General features: G+C 33.5%; 1 protein-coding gene across 14 annotated transcripts in view; it reads right to left on the bottom strand.

Annotated features, from left to right (window-relative positions):
* LOC143258565 (phosphatidylinositol-binding clathrin assembly protein-like) overlaps positions 1–22,724 on the bottom strand; it is a 119,046-nt gene that overhangs the window by 52,026 nt on the left and 44,296 nt on the right. For all 14 annotated transcript variants that reach the window (XM_076517717.1, XM_076517725.1, XM_076517712.1 and 11 more), the window contains 2 exons: positions 19,452–19,543; positions 16,691–16,850 (listed from right to left, as the gene is read on the bottom strand). In XM_076517717.1, coding sequence (XP_076373832.1) covers positions 16,691–16,850; positions 19,452–19,543 — 252 coding nt within the window. The remainder of the gene's footprint in view (positions 1–16,690; positions 16,851–19,451; positions 19,544–22,724) is intronic.

The raw sequence follows: 22,724 nt of genomic DNA, 5'->3' as shown, positions 1-22,724 counted from the left end.
AATTCATTGTACTGGCCCAAGGTACTTCACTTGAATGGATTGAATTTTCCAATAAAGTACACGACTGAGTCTAAATAATAGCTTTTTATGAGAGAGATGTCTGCTAAATCTGCTTCTTTCAAAGTTATGTCCAGAAGTGAGAACTTTGTCTTCATATGTTCTAATGCAGTTTCATAGTAATTTATTACACCTTCATAGAAAGACAGCTGCCTTCTTTTATAAGCACAGCAAAGAAATAATCAATTTCATAATCAATTACTAAGTTCTCATTTTTCAACCAAAATGTTAAACAGTTCAAAATTTATGTGATGTCATAAGACTGCTTAACATATCTTTAAAAAAATGCAAGTAAGATTCTCTGCAAGTAATGTATGAGTTGTGCCTCATATTGTAATTTGAAATTACACTTGCCAAAGACTTTAATGCAATTGTTATCTTCTCTTCCCCAACACTATATATTGGCTAAGTACATTTATCCAACTTTGTATCCATGACAGAAAAGAAAAAAAGAGAAAATACAGACACATTTCCAGTTAAAATTCTTTCTTACTGTGAAAATGTATTTCCTATAGTTACTTATCATTACTCACACAAGGCTTTCTTGACCTTCTTCTGCCCTCTAAGCATTGCTTAAAAATGTTCATAGTCAGCATACCACTCTATATATGCACATCATTATTTTCATGCTATTTTAAACACACGTATTACATGATTATTCTTCACTGAAAGTGTTGTGGCATTATTATTTGCACAGCTCTGCTATTCTCACTCAACCTTCACTTTTAAGAATTGGTAGACTCCACACTAACAGTGGGGAGAAAAGGTGAGAAGTGTGTGAATGGAAGTAAGTACTTATTGGAAATACATTTTCAGTATAAGAAAAATGTTAAGTTCCAATACAGTATTATCTCCTCTCACACAAAGCTAAAAGGATTGGTGTAGGTGGTAGGTGAACATTGAAACCAATCAGAAATCAACCACCCACAATGAATGGAGTTACTGCACTACTGCTGAATGAGAAATGCTCTTCCCCTTGAAGTAGAAAATTAATCTGATATGGGTAGAAAAATTACATCCACAGTAAAATTTAAGCAGAATTAGCCATGTACATTCTCAACCTCATCTGGTCAAGTGAGATTCCATAATTTACCTCAGAATTAGGATGCTGAGAAAAACAAATACACATTGTTATATATCGTAATACATGGTCACCTAATCATATTGGCTAGAGAATTTGTACCATACTCACACCCTCACCAACCCCAACTGTGAAAAAACAGTGCATCATACATCAAGCAACATTAACTATGAAGAGAAAGTTAGCTTTTGGCTGAAACTAGATAAACTCCCAAAATAACTGCAAGAGTAAAAGTAAAAAGTACAACAAACTGAACCCATAATTTGAAATGAACAGGTAAGTATCTGTAAGGTGTATTTACAAGCAGAAATCATAAATCACTCAACCATAAATCCAGGGCAAAGATATTCTGCATCCAGAATGAGGAGGAGGAAGTGGAACATTTGTTCAACTATAAGAATGGTGTATACCTATCACATAGCCAAGCAATACAAGACAAAAAAGCTCCCCAAAACTAAACTGTGGAAGTAGGAAAATAATCTTCTGCAACTGGAATTAATGAGAAAATTTTTTTACTGCACAGAACCACATAAACATGGAAGTGTCATTCCAAGTCTGGCATCAGGAGGATCTTACACCAACTTACATCTGTCCACCTACACATTGGAAAAAGCACCAGGAGAAAGAGAAGGAAAAAGACCAGTTTTACACTCTTCTTACTGTGTGTATAATCATGAGAATGTATGATAAAGGAAACTTCTAAATTCACTTAGGAATAAGCTTTGATGGTCTGCTATCTGGGTGAGTGACAGGTGGTAAGGACTACAGTGCTCCACAGGAAGAAAAAAGGGGGAAGTAAGCTCTTCAGAAAGTCTGGAGAAATGTCACACTGTAGAAAGTGCAACAGGTGTCTGGGATTCATTTCAATTGTGAAGTCTATGTGATGATCCACCACAGAGTGAAACTGATTGATATCTAGACATGTATACACACACTCACACCACTGGATTACACCACCAGTAGTCTTGTGGAAACACCCTATTTATACAGTGAGCATCAAAATAGTGCAATCAGTAACTAACACAGGTTTAAGACAAAGCATATATGAGAAGACAACACCTGCCAGTGTGGAAACCCAAAACCAGTGGTTAAAACTAGGATTGCTTATAATAAAAGCAAAAATGGAAGGAAGTGGTAAGACTTACCCAAGTTGAAGATGAATGGATGTGTGTAGTATCTCTTCTGGAGGAATACAATATCCACCAGAAGATACAACTAGCTCATGAAGATAATGAGCAATGAAGGTATTGGGAATAGTTTATATTCCAGCCTGAAAAATCTCCTCCAAAGAATACGTGATATGAAGAATTTGAGAAGAAATGTCATGTTAATGGTGACCTTCCATGGATAAGTGTGAAAATACTCACCTGACAAATTGACTAACCTAACCAGGTAGTATGACAGGATAGATCACAGGAAATGGAAGGATATCAGAAAGCTCAAAAGGAGGTATGATGTATCACATAACATCATAAGGAGTGAACTGAACTGAACAAAGAAGCCAATAAAAATTGAAATACTAATGGAAGAAGGAAGGTGAGGAAATGAATATGAATGACAAATATTGGTATGAGGGAGGAAGAATATAGGACGACATAAAAGAAATGGTAGAGAAACAACAACAACAGATGGCCAGAACTTTGTTATGAAATCCTCTGAGGTGAAACCTTAGGGGATTATCAAAAGTATTCATTAACATTAGTTTTTATTCTCTCTTGTGATAGTGGTGTGGGTTGTTTTTGAAATTTTGTTTCAAGCTAACTTAAATAACATTATGTTGCTATGGTCAATTCAAAGATGCTTCAAGCTGTCTGAAGGAGTACAGAGATATGACAAAAAAAAAAAAAAAAGAAGAAGAAGAAGAAGAAAGAGAGAGAGAGATCCAAACTTCATAAACCATATGGTTCATGGGGACAAAGGTTCCTTTAGCTTTGCAGAGATCCATAAAGCCAAAAAACTTTACTGTGAGATTTTGCTTAGGGAAGTCCCGTGAGAAAACCCACTTTCATGATCTAAGCACTGAAAAAGTATTATCAGGTCATATCCAAGAAAAGTCCTGAATAACAAAGAAAGCCATGAGGTAAGAAGATAGGCAAGTTGAGTTCTAGATGTTGTAAGCTTGGAAAGACACAAATGTAATTGTCGTCTTCACTATAACCATGGTAGGGTGAGTCACATGAGTCAAGTCTTCAGGTAGAATATAATCAGTGGGTATAGGAATGTGGGGCTAGAGTTGTTGAGTAAGATTAAAAGAAGGATAGAAGTGGACATGATTGAGTTTGCATGGATTTTCTTCTTGTGTGGGGCTTGGTCTGTGTCGTCTGAGTGGCAAAGTGATAATATTTGTTGCTTGTGATTGCATCTTTGATTTCCTGGAAGTCAGTCTTGGTCGTCTGGTAGTGAAGGAAGTTCCTCAGCTTGTTTGGTTAATTGTTTGGCATTGGGCAAAGTGTTGTGCAGTGGCACTTGGGCTGAGGAATTGCTGATATTTGATGATTGTCCCTATAAAGTTTTTTAGCTTTGAAGTGAAAGTATTAAAAATAAGACCTGTGTTTGAGAATAAGATCTGCTGGTAGTTTGGACAGTATGATGATTTTCATGAATTGAGTAGTTTTGCCAGTTAATTGGAAGTGGAGTTGGTGAACTGTATTCAACTTTTGTTTCGGCCAATTGTTCGAGAATATTTCAGATTTCTTCAAGTGTAATGGTAAGGTCAACTGTAAAAAGGTGAGTTTTGCTTTTAAGAACTGAGCAGATCACATGAGGAAATCTGCTGAAGATGAGAGGAGATACTGGAAACATGCAGAGGAGAGATTTAGAAGGTCTGGAAAAGGTAACAATAAATGTATAATTATTTGATCTACGACATTCACAAGCAAGGAGGAGAATAAAAGAGATCTTGAAGGATGCATGCTAGATGAAACAGAAAGATAAAAGTTCCAAGGGAGGATGGGAAAGGTAAAAGGGCCACACTGAGATTCCAATCAGGTAAATCATAAAAATGTGAAGAATTCATGACTCAAACGAGAGAAATAGGAGGGAAATGACATGGGAAGGCAAAAACTAACAAACCATAAGGTTTTTAATAAAGGCACCCATTGACTACAGATGGTTGAAGTTGACATGCCATAAAATTTGGGAAAGATAAAAACTGAAAATGGGAAGGACAGAAGCCATATTGAAGAGAACAAAGCCAGAAGCGATACTATCACCCATGCTAATGGGACATGAAAGGTCTAATGAATCAGTAAAGATGTAACAAGTGGAGCCTTGCATTCCCTGGGCTCAAACAACAGACCTGACCAAAGCCATGTGAGAAGACAGCGTGGGAATATTTGGATGAACAATGTCCAACCAAGGCTAACAGAATAGGGACCAGGATATGGGTAATGGTTGGAGCAGAGGGAATGATGGGTGTGGCAGTCAATCTGGAGTTATCAGCAGGCTAAGATTCAGAATAATGATAGAATTCTGGAGAGGAGTTAAATACAAGGATAATCATAGATGTGAAGACCAATCTTGGTAGAATGTAACCAGCCTGAGTTAACAGGAGTAGGAATAGAAACCAACAGGAAGGAAATTTAGTGTTCCAGTGGGTATCAAATGCATATATGAGGTGTCTCCTCATAAAAAGAACTGCAGATTAAGGGGCAACACTGTGAAAAGAATTTTGTTGGCAGGAAATAACTGATTCCCAGCCAAATTCAGCGAGCCAAGATAACAGCTGAAACCATAATGTAGCAACTATAGGCCTAGAAAGAAGGTCCATGATCTGAAAGAACAGAGATCTTGAATTGGTAACCCCTTGCACTGTGATATAAATGACTGCTGTGGAGGTGTCAGAGTGTACCATAACTACTCTCTCCCACAGAAGAAGGCAGTGAGAGAAAGCTTGATGAGCTGTCAAAGACTCTAGAATGGCAATATGGAAGGAACAATCCTTGATTAACCAGACATCAGGAATTTTCAGGAATCCAAGATAAGAATCTTGACCACTAAAAATAAGTTTGTATACAAATGCAAATCTGAGTAAAGCAGAGTAGACAACTCTCCCATGAGTTGAGGGACTTATGAACTGCCTGCTCTAAATCCAAAGAGAAGAGACTTCACCCAACTGTGGTTAGGGGAGAGAGAGAGAGAGAGAGAGGTTCTACCTCCAGATATAAACAGGATATTGAAAGGAGGTAAGAACAGTCTTCCCCACTATCATCAGGAATCCAACCTGCTGATTCTTGTAGGAGAAGATGAATTTGGTCTCTAGACTGTGAAAGAGAAGAAGCAAGCAGCTGCCATTCATCTACAGAAAGAAGAGTGCAAAGACTCAGAGCATAAAGATGTCAGACAAAAGTTTGTGCCCTTGACATAACATTTAGGATCAAGGCTGGTAACAACATTAGGGTTCTTAACTAGAACACTTGACTTTTAGCAATAAGTAAATGTAAATAATACAGGCATTATGCAGAAAACCCTTAAATTGTATATTACAAGGACAAAATGAGGTTTCTGGTATTATGAATGTTGAAAGAAACCCAAAGTAAAGTTAAACCCTATCAACAGAAAAGAAATTAATACATCAGTAATGGAACCAAGCAAACAAAGAATATAAGTTGGTTGGTTTGGTGTTTTATGGCACAAAGTACCAATGCTACCTGCACCAAATATCCAGTAAAAGGTTGAATTAATGTAAATTTAGTAAAATTCATCAAAGGAAATTAAGGTAAAACAAAACATAAATAGCATTAAAACCAATGTTTACATCTAGTCTACAGCAGTAAGAGAAAAACTACAGTAATACAAGTTGTAAAGGACTTTCTGTAGCATAACTGTAATTATCATAACTCGCCAAAAAGACTAACAGGTAAGTTCAAAAACCACTGTTGATCACCTGAAGATGGCCTTTCAAGTCCTGGTTCCTAATTATTTGACATGATGGCTATTTTAAGAAAGTAAAGTAATAAAAGTTTTAAAAGACAAGTAGCAAAACTTCAATAATAACATGCCAGGATAATTAGCAGGTAATTCAAACAGCAGCATTAGTCACCCAAATTTGGCCTTTCCAATCCTGGTTTCGAGTTATTTGATGTTATGGCCATTTTCTAATCTCAAATCGAACTAGATGGACTTTGATTCTTAAAATGGAATCACATTAAAAAAGGTGTAATGTATAAATTAAAACTCTTAAATGGCATTAAAAAGATTAATGGCTTTTAAAAAACTAAAAACATTACAAAGGTAGACAGTGTCACCTTCACCAATAACACTGTCTAACGTTATAGACAAACCTAGGGACAGAACATGTTTAAAATGGTTCAATTGTTGAGTCATAATGATGGCAAGACAGTAAAATGTGGCTTACTGTGACCTGAGTGTTACACAGACTACACACACTGGTCCATCACTTCCCGATAAAAGAAAACAATGAATTAAAAAACTGTGACCCATGCATAGTCTAGTCAGAACAACATCCTCTTTCTTATCTTTATGGGAGCAAAACAGCCAAAGTCCAATATAGGGTTTTATTTGGAAGAAACTTGTTTTCACTTTGCTCGCTACAAATTGACTGCCCACTGGTATGGAGCCGAGCCTTGAACACAGGACTATCGTCCATGTATGGAATAGGCACAGTGGTGATAGTGCTATAGCAGATAGATTTAGCTGCGATGTTGGAGAGCTTGTTCCTGCAAATACCAACGTAGCCTGGTATCCAGAAAAACAAGACAGAAGTAGATGTTAAAGAGAAATGGGCCAGTTGGTTTTTTAAATATTGGCAAGAACAGGATGTGAACCAATGTGAAGTGATTCCAGCCCAGTAAAGAACTAAGGGAGTCGGTATAAATCGTGCAGTTTGAGTACTGCTTAGCTTCTATGTGATCCAGGACAAGAGAAATGGCATGCAGTTCAGCAGTGAACACAGAAGCTGTAGAGAAATTCTGCACGCAACCACATGATTTTGAACCATCTGTATAAACAGGAATGGATGGATGGTTCAAATGATGTTCAGCAAATAAGAGACAGTATTTCCAATCAGGAGTGTCTGATTTTCTCAGATGACTTAAAGATAGGTCACAATTGGGTATTGTAAGAAGCTATAGTGGAATGGGTTGACCAATGGATACAGCAATGTTATCCAAGGACAGACCCAATTTATCCAACTTCACCTAGATACGAAGGCCAAAACGAACAATGGTAGATCATCTATTCTGAAGGAAAATACAACCCCAGATGGAATGCTTTGGTAAGGAATGAAGTTTTAAAGCATAAAGTAAAAACAGTTGCAAATGGCAGAGGTGCAAAGTAGGTTCATGAGACTATGTACAAGCTCTGAACTGAGGAAATGCAGAAAACCTCAATGAAGTCTTTGATGATCAATGGGGTCCAGCATCTTTAAGGCTGAGGCCCTTGCAGAGCCATAGAACAGCGATTCATAGTTGAGTTTCGATCAAATCTTTAGCACAGAACATCAATCTGCTCCCCAAGTGGTGGAAGAGAGGACATGAAGAACATTTAGTGCTCTTGTACTTTTGACCCATAGCTGCTTGATGTGTGGTATAAAGGTCAGCTTACGGTAAAAGATAAGCCCTAAGAACTTTGTCTGAGGTACCACAGGCAGCATAACTTCACCAATACAATGTTCAGAATCAGGGTGAATACCCTGTTGGTAGCAAAAGTGCTGGACATGGTTTTAGAGAGAGAAAACTTAAAAGCTGTTTGCTGTGGTCCACTCCAGTAAACAATTGAGGGCAGCCTGTAGCTGCAGCTCAATATACCTCATGTTCGACGACTGACATATAAGAGCCCATTTGCAACAGGAAGAAGGAGTTGTTCAGTGATGGCATTAATCTTTATACCAAAAGTGTGACACTCAAAACACAGCCCCTAGGGACTCCAAGTTCTTGTAGAAAAGAATGGGAAAAAGTCAAACCCATGAGAACTTGGAATCTCCTGTTCATTAAAAAAATTGTAATGAAAATGGGGAAGTGGCCACGTAACCCATATATATGGAAGTTTCGCAAAATGCCATACCTCCATGTTGTATCATAAGCCTTCTCAATGTTAAAGAATATTGATACAAGGTATTGTCCTTTGAGAAAGGCCTCTCTGATTGACGTTTCAAGTTGAATCAGGTGGTCTATTGTGGACAGTTGTCATTGGAACCCACAATGGGTGGGTGAGAGGAGGTTGTTTGATTCAAGGAACCAAACAAGATGAACATTAACCATCCTACCTAAAGTATTAGAGACAGCTCATCAAAGCAATTGGATGGTAGTTTCAAGAAATCTTGGGATCCTTCCCAGGCTTAGAAAAAGGTAGGACAACAGCCTGGTGCCATAAATCAGAAAAAACATTCTCCTACCAAATCCAGTTAAAAACAATAATAACAAGAAGAGAAGCAGGAGATAGATGGCACAGCATTTCGTAGCATACATCATTGGGTCCGACCGATGAAGGGCCAGTTTGAGTTCCACCAGTGTCATAGAGACAATCAGCTTGAAAGGAAAGAGGTGATCACTCTGCACGAGTCTTGATGGTTAAGAAGGTGGAGGAAGGAGCAGAAGTGCTAGACACCTGGCAAAAGCTTTCACCTAGAGTATCAGTAATGCTCTGAGTATCAACTACTTCCTGGCCATCTGAGAGCAAGACTGAAAAGAGGACAGAATTATATAGCCCACTAAACATTCACATCTTGTCCGATATGAATTTAAAATTGGTGGTAGAAGAAATGCTGGTTGTGAACTAAATCCAAGATTCTGGATTTGACGTCTTGCTGCTTGTATAATACAGTCAGTTACTCCTTCCACACAGTTGTCTATTAATGGCTTAAAGATGATGGCAGGATCAAGTTCTGTGAGAGCAGTGAAAGAGGGCCAGCTTGCTTGATGCAGCTTCCACTGAGGCATGTGGGTCAGGTGGCATCAACCACGGTCAGTCTCTCTCAAAATTATAGGAAAATTATCACTGCCTCATGGATTATTGTCAATCCTCCATGAAAATAGGAGAATAGTGAAGGGGAACAAACTGAAGATCAATAACAGTAAAAAACTGACTAGGTGCATGAAAATAATACAAACCTGCTATTGAAAAGAGAAAGGTTGTGATCAAAGAGCATAAAGCTCTACGAAGCAACTCCTATCAATATCAGCACTTCCCCAGAAGGGATGATGCCCATTAAAGTCCCCCAGGATTACAAAGGGAGACAGCAACTGTTCAATGAAAGCATGAAGGTCTGATTAATCATAGATCTGTCCAGGCAACAGGTAGAGAAAATAAACAGTGATGGTACGACCCTAGGAAACATGGATTGCTACGGCCTCCAAGGGTGTGTTGAGTGGCAAAGACAGGGTGGGCACATGCTAATCAACAAACAGTGTCACCACTCCATGCACTCATCCATCACACAGCCTGTCACTTCTGTAAAAAAGAAACTGCCAAAAGGTGCCTGTACCAACAGCTTTCAGAAATGTTTCCTGTAAGGAAAGACATACAGGACGGTAGAAAGCAATCCGTGTTTTGATGTCATCCAGATTAGAACATAAACATCCACAGTTCCATTGTATCAAGGTGGTTATTTTTATTTATGTATAGGCAAATTGGATGGAGAACCCTTCTTTTTACAACCATGTCTTTTTTCTTTACTGTCTTTTTTCAAGGGAAGTGTATCAACCTTGATGGATCCTGCCCTGGGTTGACTGGGCAGGTCTTTGCTGTTGGAACAGAATTCCAGCAAATGAAGACATGAAAGAACAATCATTTTGTATCTTGAGGTCCAAAAAGATGTACCCAAGGAACTGCCCATACCTGGAACCAAAGGAAATGGATCTTGGTATTTGCTGGAATTACGGACAGAGATCAATGTTGAAGTTGCTTCATCAACTTTAACTATGGAGATCAAAACACTTTTCATTTGGTTTAAGAACAATTCTTTTGGATGCATAGAGAGATTCATCTGCACTTCCACTGTAGTAGTGGAATGAAGTGCAGGTGAGTACGTCTTAGATGAAGTGGTGGACAGCAACTTTCGAGCCTCGGGGTAAGTAATATTTTGAATCATTTTCATACGCTGCACCTCTTTTCCTTCCAACCATTTAGGGCAAGAACAAAAGCAGGATGGGTGAGAGCCATTGCAATTGACCCAGTGAGGGTCCATTTCACACTCATAGGCATTGTTGTTCTTGCCACCGCAATGAGCACACTTCAAGGAACAACAGCATGATGTCTTCCAGTGACCAAACAGCTGACACTGGAAACATCTGAAAGTGTTTGGAATGTATGGCTATACCCTGCAATTAAGATAACCTGCCTTGATGGTGGCATGTGGACATGGTGATGTAAATGTCAGAATCAGGACACTGGCCAGCATCGTAATTCCGTCTTTGCGAGTGGAAATATGCCTCACTGCAGAAACTCCTTGGGTAGAGAAACCAGCAAAATCTGACTCAGGGATGTTCTTCAAATCCCTCTCAACAATAGCTCCTCATGATAAATTCAAAGTAGCATGAGGTACAACCTCAATAAGCATATCCCCAATTGCCTTTAATGCAAGAGGAGTTCAATATGTTGAGATGTGGATGTTTCCACCAATATGTCACCAGATTGAAGCTTTTTTACTGACTTTGGAGAGCCAGCAAGTCATTCTAGTCCATTCTGAATGAAAAAGGGAGACTGTTTTTTAACTATTTTATTAAGATCTTTAATTGGAGTATGCATAGTGTAAAAAGGAAAATTTCAGTGTCCACTGGCCCCACCCACGATGGAGCCCTACGAGGGGACGTACTGCAATGTCAAACAAGGACACTGCAGCAACACCAGGGTTTCATGAGCACTATACCCAAACACCAGCATCAGATACAATGTCCACAACATTGAGAACATCCAACACTGGTACTTGGTTGGCCCTAGCCCAAATGGACCAGCCGACTGACCCAAGGGGGGTCCACCCCCAAAGGCTGCCCATCTACAGGAATTCAAGGTCAAAGTGGTGTGTTAGGGTTAGATCCCTCAACCACCAGGATCCTCTCCTCCCCTTCATGGGTAACCATGTATGGCAAACACTTGGGTGGGTGTTTAGATCCCAGAAGAGGTAAACTGAAAGAACAGAACCTTCCCTGGAAGGTCGCCTCACCATGTACAGGAATCCACACTGAGGGGAAAAATTTACACCCAACCACCATTGATAAAATTAAAATGGTAAGGCACATAGTAAACAAAGACAAAAAGAAACAATTTCAATAGAACAATGAATATCATTACTACCGGTATTATGTCATTCAACATACAAACTATCAAACACATCTAGTTAACTAACCCCATGCTGGTAACAAGCCATGTAATCGCATTTATTGACTTGCATTCAAAGTTTGATTGACCTAGCATTTTATGGCTTCATGTCAATAAATTTGATATCATATTGTAAATTATAATTCAAATTTTAGTATTATATATTACTTACTTTCCTAACTTAAAAGAAGTATTACAAAACACATCTGAATATTGATTTTTGTTTGTCATGCAGTATTTTGAATACAGCATTGGTTCTCATTATATGTTTGTAATGTTCATATACAAAGTCTACAGTTTTGTAAAAATTACAAACATACATTACCAATATTGACAAGTTATAATATAAAATAAGCACTATCTTTTCTATTTGCTGAGATACTGCTTAAGTACTGAATCAGATGCAGTGATCCCTCTCACCTCTTCAATTTTTGGAAACACTTTCTCATATACTTCTGTCTATAACACATATATCACCAATTGAAAGCTCAAAATATCTCCCTAGTGGTCTTCTCAGCCATTTCAAGTATTATGACATCAACTCATTCTTTCAATCTGAGATTTCAGAGTGGTAAGTTGAGTCTTTAGTCTGCTTGAAATTTCATATATTTTTATGACAAATTACAATATAGATACTTAAGATTTTTTGGTTATTTTAAATATATATATAAAACCTAAAATAATTTTATTTCCCATCCTCCCTGTACAAATTTTGTAAGGTTTAGCTATCTATGACAAGCAGCAAATGAGCAAAATGACTAACTGAAAAATATAATTGTTTGCTATACTTATTTATTTACTGCTGTATTTTTAAGAAAAAATAAGTTTAATAACGTATTTGTAAATAGTAATAATGTATTATAACTTATAACTAAAACGTGACTATATTTTAGAAAATAGTTCACTAAAACATAGCCAAAACAAGTCACTTTGTAAAGCCTAAAGACCAGTCTTATATTTTTAGATGTTATAGCATGAACACATCATTGCAACTTATATAATGTTAACTAAGTATGGCTGAAAGCTGAATATAGTAAAAATAATAAATATATATAAATGTACACTAATATGAGATGTATGCTATTTAAACTAAACATTTGTGTTTATATTATAATAAGTAGTAATTCTATTCACTTTTTTATTTGGTGGTTATATAATCAGTGAAATCAATCAAACCCATACAGATATTTGTCAGTGAAAATAAAAGATAAACATTTTTTTTTTAAATGTCAGATAATTATCTGGATGTTAAAGATTTTGCAATCAAAATTTGAAATTTTTCTGATGCATAAAAGTAATTTTAATCTTAAAATTACTTTAAATGTTGGATAGTCAACATATGAAAAGAAAAAGGCATGAGAAAAACATTACTTATAAAATCTTAAACTTTATAAAAAAAAAAAATTGATATTTTGCAAATGTAGTATGTACTTATAATCTGGAAAATTTCATGAAGATATGCTTATTAATTTAAGTTATAGCTTGTAAACTATATCAAACATGAAATGATTATGAGATTTGTCCCTGGGACCAGGCAATGATGAAACAGTTAACAAAATACTCAAATATCAAATGAAAAAACAATTTACACTTAACTAGTCTACAAAGTATGTAATAATACTAACAAGCATGCAAAGTGACTAAGATTATCTAGAAAACATATTAATAATTAATATGTAACTTACAATTCATTTAAATTAACCTGGAAACAAAGGACAGAGGTCCTGTACTGACAAAAATTAGGATAAGGCACATAGTTAACAACGACAACAAAAAAATTAATCAGATAGAATGATGAATTGCTTATTACTAGTAGTAAATTATAGGTAACATACAAACTACCGAAAGAGCATCTAGTTACAAAAGTGCTTATAAATACCAAAAGGACAAACCAGCTAAATTTAACAAGTCCACAAATTATATAATTACAGTAAACATGCAAACTAACAAATTACCTAAAACACATTAACAATCAATATCCAACATAAGATTAATCTAATTTAACCTAGATAACAAAAGACACAAATAAGACCCACACTGACAAATAGTTAACAATAAAGAGAAAATATTACACTATGCAACAACATTTTTACTTTTTCTTGTTCCTGGGCAGAAAGTGTTATTTCCTAATTGCTTATGCTTAAAGTAAATGGAAAAGACCTATTTTTCTCTTCAAATTTTGCTTTTGTGACCTGGAAGTGTATAATAAAAACATGATGGGAGACTATATATTTAAGAGCTGATAAGTGAAAGTTATTTACGTTACAGTCGCAAGTCTCAAAAAACTACTCACTTCTAAACATTTCTGTATAACTTTAGTATAAATGCATGTATACCTTGATTTGTATGTTGTTTTATTCAGACCTCATGTAAATGAAAAAGTGCAAGTTTGCCTGTTTTTACATAGAAAATAGGTTAATTTCTAAATTTCATTATCCAGGTCACAAAAGCAAAATTTGAAGGGAATAATGGCCATTTTCTGTACTTTTACAACATAAGAAATTATGAAATAACACATACTATCTAGGAACAAAATCTGTATTACACAGTGTTATTCAGACAGAACAATGAATTAGATATTACTAATAATGATATACAACTTTCAAACTATCAAAACATGTATAGGTAATTATAATAGCAAACTAACAAACCCATGAAATCTATCGAATTACAAACTATATAATATTAATAAATACACAAGACAATTAAATTAAAAACAAATAAGAAACATCTACCTTAAAATATATCTGAAGTAACTCAGATAAGACAAATATCTACCTAACCAAATACTGAGCACTGATTGTAAGAAATATTTAATTCTGTCCTGTGTAAATAAATATAAAGTCACATGAAAGGCAGCTCAGATGTGTTTACCATGGGTATATTAACCTGGTGTGAAGTGTACATGTTGAAAAACAACAGATTCCCAGAGAGAAGTATAAGCAATAGGAAAAGAGAACAATTTTCCATCAAAGTGAATGATGTGGCAGCACAGCAACAGGTGGAAGTCAGAAACTCCTCAAGAGGTGTAAAGTGAGACAGACCTAAACAAGAAGATGCCAGAAAAAAGAAATTCCAAACTGTTTTCTCACTGATTGTACTCTTTTTTTTAGAAATAGTTACACTGAAAACAAGAACAAATCCATGGTCAAAGATGAAACTAGCTCCTGCAGATTAAGGCCTATCTCCCTCTACAGATAAACATCAAACCTAATTCCTGGAAAGTCATATCAGTAGAATTTTAAACTGCAATGAGAACTTTTGTATTTGATACACTGATCACAAATTTACACTATGATCTCTTATAGTTCATTAACAAGAACTAAATGAAACACAGTAAACTAAAAACTGAAATGGTATAGAAGCACATTCATAAACAAAAGCCACATGTAAAAACACATGCATGTCTAAAAAATTGAGAAAGTGAAAATTAACCAAGAATAGCAGAGGATTCTAGCTGCACCATTATATGTGGTGCAATAGTATTGGTGGAGATGGTCATAAGAGGTGTACATGTTCAGAAATTCTGTGAAATTAGTGAGGTGTATATAGACTGGTGCACTGATTGCAAAATTTTCAAAGTAATGCAAGAGCAGAAAACTGACATAGCCTTCTATGAAAAGAGGTAAGATTATATTTGAAATACCTTTTTCCCCTTTCTAGAATGAAAGCATACTTTTAAAGACAACTGTGCAGTATTTATTCTAAAAGACAAAGCTAATGCAATCCAGGTAATTTTATTTATTGTTTTAGTTCTATGGAGAATTATCACAACAGAGAAGTCTTAAGCATAAAACTTAATACCTAGTGAGAGCCAGAATTTCTTTCCCTCCTAAACTTTGATTGAAGTTAATCCTATTTTTGGGGTCATTAACCCTTCCACTCTAGGTACATCTTTAACCCTTTTGCTACAACTCACAGGCCACATCATCATGTCTGTTGACTTAAAAGATTTTTTGCACTACTTCTTTATGAATTTATGTCAATAAGTAGGGAATCAAATTGTAGAGTGTAATTCAAATTTTAATATTATACATGACTTAATTTCTTAATTTAAAAGTACACACCTAAATAAAGATTTTAGTGACTAATGTGGTACATTGAATGCAGTACTGTTTGAAATTAGATGTTTGTGATGGCAATACTAAGCCTAATTTCACACAAATTAGGAACCCAAATTACTAATACTGACAAGCTAAAATATAAAATAAGAACTTCATATCTTTTTATTTTGCTGAGATATGACATATGTACTGAATCAAACGAGGAGGACCTGTTCAACTGTATTTTCAGAAAGAATCCCTTATATATACACTACTTCAGAATATACCCTAATGGTTTTATCATCCAACTTATTCTTTGAAAAGACTAACACATTCTTTAAATCAAATTTTCAATGAGGTAGGTTGTGTTTTTAGTCTGCTTGAAGAGTCATATTTTATTAAAACTTAAATACACCTTACTCACTAAGCTTAATAAATTATAGTGGAATTCTATGGTATCAGTAGTTGAGAGTATATATACAAAAAAAATCTAAAAAATATTTGATATCCTCCATGTGCAAATTTCTAAAAGACTTAGCAACCTATGTCCAGCAACAGAGTACAAAGGTCGTAGGGACAAGAGATAAATGTTTGCTTTACTTCTTGATTTATTATTTTATATTTTAAGAAAAATAAGTTTAATAATTTATTTCCAAATGTTAATAATCTATATATACAAGTATAATAATTGAAATGTGAATGTATATTACAAAATACTAGTCCACTAAAACATAAGACAAGACAGGGAAGACTAAAGGTCAGTTTTATACTACCAGATTTGTAGTGTTAGTTAGGTATGACTGGAAGGCCAGTATAATAAAAATTAATATATATGTAAATATTGAAGAAAATAATAATGTGGATCTTTTCAAGGCTAATTTCTTCCAAATTTTTAAAGCATGCAATAAACATGCTGGATTAGTAAAAGTTGAATGTAATATGCAAACAGTTAAAAGAAAAACAGAAATTTAAACAAAACATTAAAACAAAGAAAATATTTTATGAATAGTAAATACTAAGTATATTTACCTTTTCTTGACATTATACAATGATTTTAATATATAAGCCATAAATTTCCAAGGTATAAAAAACCTGACTCTGACATATGATACCAATCACTGAATTTTTTATGATATTCTAGCTTGAAACAAACATATAATTCATGTAAACTCACTACTTGACATTCCTACCAAGCTCATGCATCAAACTTGTTTACTTTAAGAAAATGTAGTACCTTCAGCTGGTTCATGAAAGCAGCTTCCTCTTCTAGAGCTTTTTTAATAGCCTCTGGCTTTAAACCATTCATTTCCTGAGTCCCTGTTCCACCTACTGTTCCAAATGCATTACTTGTTGAGGACAGAGCAGACACAGCATTCTTCAAGTTATTAGTGCCTCTTTAGATTCAAGCACCAAAAATAAAACAACACTAATGACATAAAACAAAATAATAAACAAACAATGCACAACTATTTTTTTTTAGATTCTTTTGTTATGTTACATATTAAGGTGTAAAATTCATTTCTCAGATGTAGATTCCATTTGGGAATGTAATTTACACTATTCATTACTGTATTTCTGCTGTTGAAAGTCTACCAAACCCCATACACGTGAAAGTTTGACAGTTACTGTTGGTGCAGCTTTTGAACATAATTTATGGATAAAATGAGTATAAATAACATTGATGATAAAATCTAACACCACAGCATCTGTAAACACCTTACAATATTTAATCTAATTGTTCCTTTCAATTTGTATCATGTTCTATTTATTAAAATTCATTATACAAATACATTAATCATAATTGCATTGTAAAAACTGGACAATAAAAGTAACAAACTACACTAACAAATAAAAACAAGTGAAATCAGACATTTCACACCTATACCTCTGAAACAAAAAGTATTAGCAACAACATGCAGTTAAGAAATGCAAATTTATGAATAAGAAAACATTACATGATATATTAGGAAAACTGAATAAGAATAATACAACAGTATGAATTTAAGGTCAGTCAGTACTAAAAATTAACGTTGATATGTGTGAAATGACACTCATTTTTGGTATAAATTAATCTACAATAATGTCATATTTATTAGTGTGAAATATTAGTATTGTTATCTTATCCTCATTTATCATGTTTTTTTATGGTGTTCTCTATCATTTCACAATTGGTAATTGCTTGATGTAGTAAGAATACTGACAAAACATTAACAAATTCAGTTATTTTGATTTAATGCATGTAAGAAAATCCTCAGAGGAGTGCTAAGAAATTTATGCTAATCAATAATTACAATTAATTTTAATCAGAAAAGGTCTAGTTACTTAGAGCTAAATTAAAAATCAGTACAGCAATCACTGTAGTTAATTAAATATGCCCTTCTTGCACTTCTATATATAAAGATTAGATTGCATTATTTCATCAGTTTGATTCCTCATTGTTAATAACATTTTGACCACAGTAGCCACAACAAAAATATACATGGAGTACAACATGAAATTTTAAGTTTTAATACATATTTATTTTTCCATCACTCCACGAATTAATGTCTTTTGACCATGCACACCATCTATTATTTTTGCTGCCTTACAAGAGGTGGGTTACAGCACTCCAGCAACTTGTTCAACTGACAGATTACAGAAAAATTCAAAATTATCTTAAAAACTGACACCTGTAATTGTCAATAGAATATCTTCAAAATCTATAAACATTTATACTTATCAGTTTATTTTCAGGGTCCTCAACTTGCATATTTGTAAAAGTTACTCTACTCATTACAGTTTATGACATGCTTTACACACTTTCAAATATTTGTGTTCTGTGATTGATAAAGGTATGCTAATCATTATAAAACAATATTTAGAATTGAAAAAATTATAAAACAGTGATACATTACTCTTTCAGGGAAATACTTATTATAAACACCTAAGTAATAATGGTTTCACAGTAAACAGTATGAAAATGTGTACTAATCATATTCATCAGATCCATGCTTAATATTGTTTTGCTTCTGAAATTATGTTTAACTTCTTTAATATCTTTTTGTGGACATAAAAGGCAGAATTTTAAAACTATTGCTTCGGCACTACCCACAACAAAATGGTTATGCAAACAAATGTCTTGCATAAAATATTAAGTAACAACAACAACAACACTAAAGATTAAGGGTAACTTTTATAGAGACCTCAAATGAAAAATAATACAAGACACAAATGCAACCACCAGTTCTTTTGCTTTTTTGCATTTGTTATTTACCATTTTAAAATTACGAATGAAACAAAATTAAGTAAAAAAAACTTCATTGCAAAGTATAGAAGCAAGTTGCTTGTACATTAGGCAATTTTATATTTTGTTTACTGTAAATAAAGCTACACTTTGACTGGGTGCTTTTAGCTTTATTTCACTTAATATCTTCAGAAGGAAAGAGGCACAAGATATTTATTTATACAATAATATCTGTTTTTAATTTTTACCAAACATTTCTTCTAAAACAGATTTTACATACAAGTAAAAAATACCAAAAACAACAATAACCAATATAAGAGTAAATGTACTAATTAGTTTCACATGCTTAGTTTTAAAACTTCACTGCTCTTGCATCAACCGTAACAAAATTGTTATATAAATGTTGTACAATGTTAGTTTAATTAAACCAGTTCCTAAGACAGTACACATGGGGTTAAAATATCAGACATGTCATCACTCAATTTATTATTTTTATTGTTCAGACTTGCCAATATCAAATGAAACATTCAGCCTAAAATGATAAGACCCAATGGCATGCCCCATATCATAAGGTTAAGGCAAATCAGATTTTGTTGTTATACAGTGCAGGTATAAATTACATTCAAAACTATATATTACAAAGTACAAGCATACAAGAAATAATCCAATTATAAAGCAAACAATTATCTAACCAATATAACAAAAACTAGTCTAAGTGTCACTTTAAATAGTACGTTCAGTTTTCATACTGTACAGAAGTGATGATTTCTACCTTGCAGTTGTTGCAGAAACTGAAGGAGCACCTTTCTTCCCTTCTAGTGCTGCTAAATGTTGTTCTAAAGCTTCAAGCAAACTACCAGGAGCCTAAAAGATTGAAATAATAACTACATTAACTAAAACAACAATTTCAAGTCAACAAGATAATCAACTAATATATATGCAAGACTTTACCATGTGCCAGTAATAGTTTTAGTAATAAAACCAAAAATATATTACTTAAAAAAATTTAAAACAATCACGAATGAAAATTTTAAATCTCAAAACAATAACAGTAGTTGGTATAAAAATATTCACTTAGAAAGGTTTTAACTTTCAATAAATTTTCTCTCAAAACCTTTTTAAATTTTATTATGGTATCGAAAAGAACAATAAGGGAAATTATCAAATATGCAAAATGAAATTAAAACAGTGTATAATGCCAAAGCTAAAACTATTACTCATAAGAAAAATGGAACAGAAACTACAACTAAAAATATGTAAACACCAAAACTAAACCCAAAGCTACTACTTACAAACAAAATGCAATAAGATCTAAAACAAATTATTTTTTGGAACTGAAATATCACTACCATATACCAGACTACAGCAATTCCTGAAAATTAAAACCATTCATGAACTGTGTTTGTAGTTTCTAAATAATAAAACATCTATCTTATTTTTAACATCTTAAAGGAAGGGGAGCATAAAATATTTAGTTCTACAACAATGGTAGCTTTTTAATTTTATTCAACAATCCTGTTAAAGCAAGTCTCACACATACATAAATAAAAAAAGCCTAGTTCAATGAATAAACATACTAATTACCTTCAGAGACATTTTAACAGCACTTTTTTTACTGCTCTTTTCTTTTCTTTAATTATCACCAATTACCTTCCCACAAAAAATGGATTACAAGTAAACATCCCAGAACAGCAATAAAACAACTATAAATCCCTAATTATAGAATCAATGTCTTGTAAATCATGTAAATTAAGCACACCTGTAAAACTGATATTTTCTTTTTTTAAAACAAAGGCATTCATGCCAAATTTAAAGTTTGTTTCAAAACTATAATATGATCATGTAAGTTAAATTTGTTGTACAAGATGTTTTCAATTTACAACTACGATTCAGAAAGTTCCTACTTTAGAAGTTTTATATATTGTAACAACAACTAGTTTACAAGGTTCATACACTTTCATGTTAAAGAATTCCAGAAGAAACAAACATAAACAAATGCAAAATTAAAGAAGCCTTACTTATACAACTCAAGCTCAAAATAAACCAATACAAAGGAACACCTTTATACCTATATTATAAAATATAATCCAACATCCAAGCATGCCTTCTACATTCCTACACTCAATTACACAATTGCCTTCAAACATGTTGTCAGCTACCGGTCAGTAATCCTGTCTTTCTTTGTGAACCTGACAACGACCAAAGAAGGTCAAAATGTTGTTCGCTCCTCTACTAGTGCTTTCTCTACCTATACCAGCCGTTTTTAAATATATAATTTTCAATATCTAAAAGTTCTTAGGCAGTAGCTTTCACATAACAGATCTGGCAAAATACTGGTTTACTTTATATTAAAAAAAATTACCCAAATTAATTGTAGACTTAACTGCTTTCACCCAATGTTTAGTATGGTTATCATTTCATCCTCTTGGATTATTGAATTGGAAATGTATACATTTTTCATCATATGTGGCTAAATAGTACAGCATCCATGATTGTAATGTCAAAATACTGATAAAAAAAATTACACATCTGCTATGATATTTGAAAAATTATCTGAGATCCATTATTTGTACTTTGGATTTACAAGTTACATCCTATTAAAATAAGTTTTGCACTGGTTCACTGCTGCAATTTTTTCCACTTTTACAAGTCTCCAAATGTGTGCATTTTTCTTCAATATCAACATTACTGTTCACATACAATTCTTGTCTCACTACCACTCATTATGTGTATTACATTTAAATTAACTTTAAAAAGCAAGTGATATAAAAGGCTTAACTTTTATAAAGATCTGATTAATGAGACCTATAATTGGTATCTTTAGTGTAGCTTGTGTAAAAAACCTCACAAACTGATATGTTTCTTTACATACAAGATATTAAATTATGCAATTTTAACTCAACTGATGTTCCAAGATTTGTATTTTTACAATGTTGACTGTGGACATGTGTTTAAAAGGTATGTTGCAATTCAACAATGCATGAGCTATAGATTAATGTATGGATGATTTACCACTATATTCTTGTTTACATTATTTTTGCCACTGCCATCCCTGAATAACTACATTTACAAAAATGTAATTATTACTCATAAATAATACAGCTACTACGATATCATATTTCAAAATTACAAGTTACAAAAATTAACATCTAACAATCTGTTTTTCAGAAGTTAATAATTATTAGCATACATTGTTTTACAGTGTAAATATTAAAGGAAATACAGTTTAAAATACATATTAATTTGAATGAGAACAGCTTTGTAGATAATTAGTAAGGCCTACTCTGCTTGTATATGACAAGGTTAAAATTTTGAATGTTTCTTACAACCTCATTAAAAGAAAAGGATATAATTATATTTAAATAATATTTCAAAACTAAATTTTATTCATATCTGTGTTATCATACTAAAACACTGTGCTATGTTCACTCATTGGTTTTGAGTTAAATTATGTAATTTTTGTGACTTGTTCCCAGCATGAACCTACAGTAATTGTACATGTTTTTGGCACACTAAAACATTTCATGGAAAAATATCATGCCCTAAACCACTGAATACACAAGTAGTAATTGTACTATTTGTCAAAATAATTTGTATGTCATGTTTGTGACAGTAAACATTTTCTGAACAATAGTTCTGATTAGCATTTTATAGTTCATTCAATGTTAATATTAGCTAATGAGTATATGTTGGTGTACTTAACTATAATATTAACATTTTATAGTTCATTCAATGTTAATATTAGCTAATGAGTATATGTTGACATTGCCAAGTTACTTGAATCAGTAATATAAAAAAAGGCTCTCACAAACTGACACAGAAATAACAGTCATTATAATAGAATTATTTACCATCATAAGACAGCAGTCTTTGAGGAAGATGCTATTCCCAAATGCAACAAGCCATCTTACTTTTATCAGAGTTCATAGATTTATGTTCACATAAAGGTGTTGTATACAGGTGTACATGATAGAAGTAGAACTTCCAACATCAAATTTAATTAACTATACTGATTTGCGTTAATTACGTGTTCATTTAATTTGAA

The sequence above is a fragment of the Tachypleus tridentatus genome, chromosome 8 (assembly GCF_004210375.1).
Source record: "Tachypleus tridentatus isolate NWPU-2018 chromosome 8, ASM421037v1, whole genome shotgun sequence".
In the NCBI taxonomy this organism is placed as follows: Eukaryota; Metazoa; Arthropoda; class Merostomata; order Xiphosura; family Limulidae; genus Tachypleus; species Tachypleus tridentatus.
The sequence above is the reverse complement of the archived record's forward strand: the minus strand, read 5'-3'. Positions and strand labels throughout refer to the sequence as shown.